Below are 9,126 nucleotides of genomic sequence, written 5' to 3'. Positions count from 1 at the left end.
AAAGCATGTTTCTCAGCTGGGTGCTGGTGGCTCATGCCTGTAATCCTGGCTAACTCAGGAGTATGAGATCTGAGGATCATGGTTCAAAGCCAGCCTGGGAGGCGGGGTGGGGGGGTGAGCTTCTGAGACTTGTATCTTCAATTAACCACCAAAAAAGCTGGAAGTTGAGCTGTGTTTCAAGTGGGAGAGCACTAGCATCGAGCATAAAAGCTCAGGGACAGTGCCCAGGCACTAAGTTCAAACCCCAGGACTGGCACACACAGAAAAGAATATATCTCATCTAATATATAACACATTCATTTTTATATAGTATAAAATGGCAACCCCAAGACCCTTTCTGAGAAATAAATGCCCTACTACTTGAACTTCTCCCAGTCCTTTCTACTTAGTTATTTCTCAGAAAGGGTCTTGGGGTTGCCTGGGCTGATCTGAACCATGACCTTTCTACTTCCAACTCCTGAGTAGTGGGCATTACAGGTGTGCCCCACCACACCTGACGGTCATTTTGAAATTCTGAGGGGTGTTGACCAAAAGGAGTCTTATTCCTAAATTTACACATGCATTGCTTGACATTTTCAGTTAACTAGATCTGTTTGAGCATGAAAATTACTGCCGTATGTTTAATGCCGTCTAATCCGTTAATTATTCCTTAAAGTTTTGTGGAAAAGAAACCAATTATTGGATTAGTAATAACAACCAACTTCCAAAAGCAGAAGTGAACTGGAGCAATTTGTTAATAAAAGTACACTGGAGAAAAGGGGTGGGGGCTGGAGGAGATGGAGTTCTGATTAGAGAGAGGGAGGAGGGCCCTTGCTCTCCCTGGCTGAGCAGGAGGGTGGCTTTGATGTGTGGGCGTGGCGCCGCCGGTGGGCGTGGCGCCGCCGGTGGGCGTGGCGCCTTTCTCACCTTGGCTGGCTGTAGTGATGTGGGGAGCTGTGGCCGCCTCTTCTTCGGGCACTTCATTTTTGGGAAAAGAGCTGAAGATTGTATCATGGTTATCAAGCACATGTCCTGGGCAGCTTGTGTTAGCATAACAGATGACCACACAGGGTCTTCGGTCTAGCTCAATGCAAGAGCCCGTCCTAGCATGCATGAGGCCCTGGGTTTGACACCCGGCAAGGTAAAAAATAAAGCAGAACAGGGCTTAGGCAAGAGTTCTGGGGAAGTCCGAAGTCAGGGTGCGGCGGAGGTTGATTCTGGGGAGGCTCGCTTTCTAGCTCAGAGAGGCCCGTCTTCTTGTTGGGTTCTCACCTGGGTAGGGGAGGGGATGGATAACGGAAGAGAGAGGAGGGGGAGGGGGAGAAGTAGGGAACAGAAGGGACAGGAGAGGGGGAAAGAGGGAGGAGAAAGGAGACAGTCACTTTAAAAAGTTATTCATTCACTTATGTTAAGGGTAAACAGAGAAACCTTACGTCACAGTGAAAGAACCATGAAAGGAGAGTGGGGAGACCCCAAAGAGAAGCCCAGAGAAGCTCTTGGGCTCTGCACTGATTTGTTGACGGCTTATGCATGCACCACCCTGGCCGCTCCTTTCGTTGGCTGAGCAGGCATGTAGGGCGTGAGGGGCAGAAGAAGAGTTTGAGTGGGCAGAAGAAGAGTTTGAGTGGGAATTCATTAATTTTTTTTTCAAATTCTTCATTGTGATTAAGTGGTTACATATTTTCCCAAATTTCACAGTATTGTGGGATAGGGATGCTTAGTTAAAGTTACAATCACATTTTAACCTCCATGGGGCAAATTGTCTATCAGGGCCTATAACATTTATGAGTTCTATGAGCTTTGCAATACAGTTATTTCTTCCACATTGGGTAATATGTACATTTCTTTTGTTTTGCATAGGGTTAGCTGCTCCCTCTTTCCCACTTGTTTCCTCCCTCCCATCACTGCCATTAAATTGCTTAGTTCATTTTGACCAATGTCCAGTGCAGCTGATGGGTCTCGCTGTTTTTTCCCTGCGGTGTACACGTATATACCATACATGTGATCAGCAGCATGGGGTTATTTAGTAGTGATTCTACCAGATGAGTGGAAGTCCTTTGTTTCTTAAGTCTTGTTAATTTTGTCATATCACCTTACCTTTTGGATTTAACATCCACTTATCAGGGAGACCATGTGCCATTTGTCTCTTTGCTCTTGGCTTAGCTCGCTCAACATGATTTCTTCTAGCTCCATCCATTTCCCTGCAAATGCCATTATTTTGTCCTTTCTAATGGCTGCATAATATTCCATTGTGTACAGATACCACAATTTTTGGATCTATTCATCTGTGGTAGGCATCTGGGTTGTTTCCTTAGCCTGGCTATTGTAAACAGTGCTGCAATAAACATGGAGGTGCATGTGTCCTTGTATACTGGTTCCTATTGTTCAGGATAGATGCCTAGAAGTGGTATGACTGGGTCATAAGGGAGGTCAATATTTAGCTTTCTGAGGACCCTCCAGACTGCTTTCCGAAGTGGTTGTATAAGTGTACATTCCCACCAGCAGTGTAATAGGGTTCCTCTTTCTCTGCATCCCCTCCAGCATTTGTCGCTGGCTGACTTGTGGATGTGGGACATTCTGACTGTGGTAAGGTGGTATCTCAGGGTTGTCTTTATTTGCATTTCCTTTACAACCAGGGATGGTGAACATTTCCTTATGTATTTCTTTGCCATTGTTATCTCTTCTTCTTAGAAATCTCTCTTTAGTTCGCTTGCCTATTTAGTAATTGTTTTGTTAGGTTTGGGAGGGATTAGTTTCTTGAGGAACTCACTAATTTTTTTAAATATTATTTTATTTTATTTTTTGCCGGTCCTGAGGCTTGAACTCTGGGCCTGGGCACTATCTCTGAGCTTCTTTTGCTCAAGGCTAGAGCTCTACCACTTGAGCCACAGCACCACTTCTGGATTTTTTGAATAGTTTAGTGGGGATAAGAATATCATGGAATTTCCTACTTGGGTTAGCTTTGAACCACAATCCTCAAACCTCAGCCTTCTGAGTAGCTAGGATTACAGGCATGAGCCACTGGCGCCCAGCTTCATATTAAGTTTTAATTCAATTATTAAGACTTGGAAATTAGGAAGAATTTTATATTTTTCCATAAAATACATCTTTATGTTTGTCCATAAAATACATCATTAGGAAGTAAGAAACTATTTTGACATGATGAATTGCAACCCCTTTGTACCAAACAACTACAAAGAATTTCTTTTCTTATATAAGTGTCTTTACTTGGAAGTGATCAAGACAGTGTTGTTCAGACTTTGGAAACACATTCACTGTGATTTGAGGTTCTTGCCAAAACAATAAAAATTGTAAAGTAAAAACATGAGCAGTAAAAGCTTGAGGTCTTTAATAAAGTACTCATTCATGGGACTGCACCTCTAAAGATTTACTACTGAAAAATCCCATCAAGTGTTTTTACTGACATGTTAATGGCCTCACGAAGAGTCTCATGATGGTTTTGTGGCTCTGTTTTTGAGGTAGGAAACTAGGTTTGTTAGGAAAGTCCAGATGGATGAAAGCAGTGAATTATCCACCAGGCTAAGGGGTTAGTTTCTATAGAACAGATTTCTGGGTTGCTTAATGAGTCTATTTCAGTTACCTTATGAAATTTTCCTTAACAAAATCTACTTGACTTATCAGAGATGGTAAATACATTATGTGGAAAGCTTTAGTAGTTCACTAAATCTTTTTTGGAGCTGGGGATTGAACCTAGAGCCTTATACACATTAAGCATGTGTTCTACCATTGACCTGTACCCCATGTGCCTAAGTATGGCTTTGTTTTTGTTTTTCTTTTATGCCAGTACTAGGACTTCAACGGAGGATATGGGTACTGTCCCTGAACATTTTCTTCTCAAGGCTAGCACTCATCCACTTGAGCCATAGCTCCACTTAGGACTTTTTGGTGGTTAATTGGAGATAAGGGTCTCATGGACTTTTCTGCCCCGGCTGGCTTTGAATTGCAGTCCTCAGGTCTCAGCCTTCTCAGCAGCTAGGATTTCATATTTTCAGAACTATCAAAGGTTGGTGTCCTTTCTTGTGGTTATCTTGAAAACAAAACAACAACAAAAAAACAACTCCAGCTTTGAGAAAAGTATGCACTGTGCCTACTCAAGCAGAAGTGAAATTTACATATTGTATCTCAACCCCTTTTCTTTTACACAACCAATGTCTCCCTCTCCCTCTCCCCTCCTCCTCCCCTGGGTACTGTGCAAGAGTTTTACTGTTGGAGACACATCTCCAGTCCTTTTTGCTTTGATGACTTTTTGTGCTGATATTGGGGCTTGAACTCAGTGCTACAAGCTCTCACTTGGCTTTTAAATTCAAGGCTGGCATTCTACCACTTTAGCCACAGTTCCACTTTTGGCTTTTTGCTGGTTAATTGGAGACAAGAGTCTCATGGACTTTCCTGCTTGGGCTGGCTTTGAACCTTGATCCTCAGATCTTAGCCTCCTGAGTAGCTAGGATTACAGGCATGAGCCACTGGTGCCGGGTTGGGTTTTATTTATTTATTTATTTTAATTTATCTTTTTTTTTTTGGTTGGTTTTGGGGCTTGAACTCTGAGCCTGGGAGCTGTCCTTGCGCTCTTCAGCTCAAGGTGAGTGCTCTATCGCTTGAGCCACAGCGCCACTTCTGGTTTTCTACTGGTTTATTGTAAATAAGATTCTCACAGAGTTTTCTGCTCAGGCTGGCTTTGAACTGTGATTCTCAGATCTCAGCCTCCTGAGTAGCTAGGATTACAGGCATGAGCCACCAGCGTCCGGCTTAGATTTTATTTTTATAATTATATTTGCATGGTGTGGGATTGCGCTCTAGTCTGTTTTTATAATTAAGTCCTCGATGGGTTGTCTTTAGGTTCATTCTAAAACTTTAAAATTAGTTAAAGCAGCATTCAACATGACTGGTTCCAAAATAATTTGAATTATGCATGGAATCTCAGGGTGCCAGGCAGAGTCCTTTCCATTTAGCCAATGGCTCTCATGAGAGTGCCAGTGGGCAGTGTCATGGCGTCCAGGCACGGCGTGACCAGACCAGAGCAGTATCTCATCAGCTCTGCCCGGAAGCTCAGGCCCACACTGGCCTCTGGGCAGAGAAAGCCATACCCAACCAGGGTGGAGTTGAACAGTGGTGACAACTTCAGCCTTAAGTGTGTTCTTGCCTCTCAAGTTCAGGATCACACTGGGCCAGCTCAGATTTGGGCAAGGTCTGCTCATTTATCATCAGTGTCGTAGGCTTGTTTAAGCAGAACAAAGCTGATCATCCTTTGATGAGGGAGCCTGTGAATCCTTGGGAGACTTGTGCAGGACAAGTGTTCCAATTCCCGCAGTATTTCCTCCTAGAACAGAACTCCAAACCTTCCACCGGCTTCCTGTGTGTGCTGGGGACTTGCGCCAGTCCAGCCTTTCCCAAACCATGCACACTTCATTTCTAATCATTTGCTCCTTCTTATTTTTTTTAATAAAGTATGATAAGAATGAGTAGAAAAATTTTAATCATAAACCACACGTCTGAACTCTCAGTATTAGAAACCACAGAAGTAAACTTCAATTATTTTTTTTTTTTGGTCTGGTACTAGGGCTTGAATTCAGAGCCTGGATGCTGACCTTGACCTCTTGATCTAACACTTGCTCTGCCCCGTGAGCCACAGCTCCACTTAACGACTTTTTGTGTATGTGTGTGTGTGTTTTTTCTTTTCTCTTTGCTGGTTAATTGGAGATAAGAGTCTTATGGACTCTTACCTTCAAAGCCCAGTCTGGCTTTGAACCAGATCTCAGCCTACTGAGTAGCTAGGATTACAGGTGTGAATCATTGGTTTTAAAGTACATAATGAGAATAAATAGGGTAAAAGACTTATATCTCCTCCTCCACCCCCTACTTCTCCTTCTCCTCTTCCTCCTCCTCCTCCTCTTCCTCCTCCTCTTTTCTATCCTCTTCTTCCTCCTTTATTTTTCATGTCCATACTGGGGCTTCTGAACTCAGGATCTAATGTGCTTGCTTAGCTTTTCTGCTCTAGGCTTTACCACTTGAGTTATACCTCTACTGCCAGCTTTTTGCTGGTTGTTCATAAGTAAGAGTCCATGGACTTTTTTTTTGCCAGGATTGATGGTGAACCAGAATCCTCAGATCTTAGCCTTCTGTGTAAGCAACGCTTTCTTCTTTGAAATCATGTGAAGTTAATTTAAAAAAGCAATTATATTCATAGCATATTTTGCAGTTATATCTAGATAAAAATTATGACTAAAACCATCATGTTGAAGATCTGATTTTAATCTGATTTAATCAAATGGGATTTAATCTGATTAAATCTAACTTTTATCTAATGGGTCCTGAGTTCAAACCTCACATGTGCATAATAAGTTTTGTTAGATATTCATACCAAATGTCTATTCACATTTCCACTGAATGTACTCTTTTTGTGGAAATTTCTAGGCTTATTTGTTAATCGTAACTGTGGTAGGTATAATTAGCCAGATGACTTTTTTTTAGTAGATCTGATTTACAATTGGAGGAATTAGGTTCCTGTTAGAAGTTCCTACCATCATGATAACTATAGTCATCACATTTCTGACAGTTAGTTTTTGGGTAGAGCTTTGTAATAATTAGCAACATTGGAACAGTAACTGATGCTGTTTTCAAAACAACAACCTTGAATGGCTTCATTATTTAATGCAGACTCACATTTAATTGGAAGCTAAATAGAATGTAGTTACAAACGCATTTGTTAAAGTAATGGTGAAGGAGTTGTTAGTGCTGCCTTAGTTGGCCTGCTAAAGATGTCTAATTATACTAATGTGTTCTGAGGACTGAGTCTTGCTGTCTATCTGGGGGCTGCCCTCATTTGCAAGCACCATATTGCCCTGTGGAGGTCAGCCTGAGTTTCTGGAGGAAGCAGCCTGTGTCTGTGTCAGCATGGTCTGACAGCAGTCCTGGCTGGCCAAGCCATGTCACCTTACCTTGTGCCCTGTGCTTAGTGCATCCTTGAGGTAGCCACGCAACCAGATGCCAGCCTGGTGCCTTGCTCCTTATAGCTGGCCAGGTAATTGCAGGTGGAGGACATTTATTTCCAGCAGATCTGCTGCTTGTCCCTGAATCCCAATGAGATTAATCAGAGCTCTGGTGAGTGGCTGTCCCCAAGGTCTGGCCCTAGCTCTTGGTTCTGCATTCTATACAGAAATAGCTTAGAGATCCAGGTGCAGAAGCCAGACTTGGTTCTACCACAGGGGCCTCTGATTCTGTGGTCACAAGTGACTATTTTTTGGTACTTAGTAGACTCTTAAGTATGGAGTTTTCTTTTCAAAGGAAGGAAATGCTTTAGATTTGTTGAGCTTGGGTTGTTGTGAACTGTATTTCTCTCCTCCTCCTCCTCCTCTTTCTCCACCTTCCTCTTCTCCTCCCTCCTCCCTCCTCCTCCTTCTTTTTCTCCTCCTTCCTCTTCTCTTCCCTCCTCTCTCCTCCCTCCTCCTCCTCCTCCTCCTCTTGTTCTTCTTCTTGTTCTTGTTCTTTTTCCTCTTCTTCTTCTTCTTCCTCTTCTTCTTCTTCTTCCTCTCTCCTCTTCCTCTCCTCCTCCTCCTCCTCCTCTTCTTCTCCTTCTCCTTCTTCTCCTTCTTCTTCTTCATGTGTGTATGTGTGTGTTTGTGTGTGCATGCGCACATGCGTGCACACACCAATATTGGGGCTTGAACTCAGGGCCTGGGCACTTTCCCTTATCTTTTTCACTCAAGGTTGGTGCTTTGCCACTTGAGCCATACCCCTACTTCTGGCTTTTTGCTGGTTAATTAGAGAGAGGAATCTCATAGACTTTCCTACCTAGGCTGATTTCAATCCCTTGTCTTCAGATCTCCGCTTCTTCTGTAGCTAGAATTACAGGCAGGAGCCGTTGGTGCCCGGCTGAACTGTATCTCTAAATTTGTGAATAACCTGGTACGCGGCTAGGAAAATTCCTCAAAGCTGAACTATTTCAGTAACACTTTTTCTAGTATTAATGGGCTCTTGATCAGTTCCTTTAGGTTGACAGTCAGTCCTTCTCATCCAAGATCTGATAGAGGTTTAATTTTTTAAATTTTATTTTGAAGGCCCTTTGCCAATGATTGGTTACAAGTACCACCATAAATAACTTTTGCATTAGGGGGTGTCTTCCACTATGAAATAATACTAGTACATCCTATCCTGTATGGGATTTGAGGTGTAAAGTGATTAGGATTAATTTTCATCCCTGTGTCGTTAAATTGGGGATTGTAGTTTGTAAGTGAAATGTGGGCATACTGATTATCAGCAGTGCAGGAAGTGACTCTTGTCAGCCCTGTCTGGAGACATATCTTTACATTTATAATCTTGTATGTTTTTGGGGTGTGCTGACACTGGAGTTTGAACTCAGGATCGTTCACTGACACTTAGTTTGCTTGCTCTTTCACTTGATCCAAATCTCCAGCCCAGCCTTTTTTTTTTGTCTGTGTTGGTCCTGGCATTTGAATTCAGGGCTTGGGCCCTGTCCCTAAGCTGCTTTTGCTCAAGGCTAATGCTTTACCACTTGAGCCATACCCCTAAAAAGCTCTGCTTTCTAGCTGGTATCTAAGAAGTGTCTAGAAACTCTGCTACCAGCTTTTTCTTTTTTTTGGTGATTAATTAGAGATAAGAGTCTCACAGACTTTCCTGCCCAGGCTGGCTTTGAACCGTGATCCTTAGATCCCAGTCTCCTGAGTAGCTAGGATTATAAGTGTCAGCCACCAGTGCCTGGTAAGCCCAGCGTTTTGCTGACTCCTCCAGGGCTGGAGTCTTACGGACTTTTCTGCCTTAACTGGCTTAGAACGTTGATATTCCAGATTTCAGTCTCCTGAGTAGCTAAGGCTGTAGGCATCAGCTCCTGGCACCTGGCTAAATAGTGTAGCTTTGCTAAGTGGTTCTTAACTATACAATAGGACTGTAGTTTAATGAGAGTAGGAATGGGTTTTCACTGGATAGGAAAGTGAATGGAGAAACCAAGAGCTTGATAAGCAAGGCACTTTAGCAGGTAAGTGCCCTGGTCAGTCCTTCCAGCTCTGTGAAGGCCAGGCTCCTCTGCCTAACGCCACTGTACTAGTGACTGCTTTCAACTGGTGCTTGACACCTTCTCTCTCTCTCTCTCTCCTTCCTTCCTTCCTTCCTTCC

General features: G+C 43.1%; 1 protein-coding gene across 1 annotated transcript in view; it reads left to right on the top strand.

Moving 5' to 3' along the window:
- Positions 1-9,126, top strand: part of Ccdc170 (coiled-coil domain containing 170) — a 51,694-nt gene that overhangs the window by 8,556 nt on the left and 34,012 nt on the right. Inside the window, exons 7-8 of the mRNA XM_013026929.1 lie at positions 1,538-1,603; positions 3,993-4,003. Coding sequence (XP_012882383.1) covers positions 1,538-1,603; positions 3,993-4,003 — 77 coding nt within the window. The remainder of the gene's footprint in view (positions 1-1,537; positions 1,604-3,992; positions 4,004-9,126) is intronic.

Source organism: Dipodomys ordii, unplaced genomic scaffold, assembly GCF_000151885.1.
Source record: "Dipodomys ordii isolate 6190 unplaced genomic scaffold, Dord_2.0 Scaffold98, whole genome shotgun sequence".
Taxonomy (NCBI): Eukaryota; Metazoa; Chordata; class Mammalia; order Rodentia; family Heteromyidae; genus Dipodomys; species Dipodomys ordii.
The sequence above is the reverse complement of the archived record's forward strand: the minus strand, read 5'-3'. Positions and strand labels throughout refer to the sequence as shown.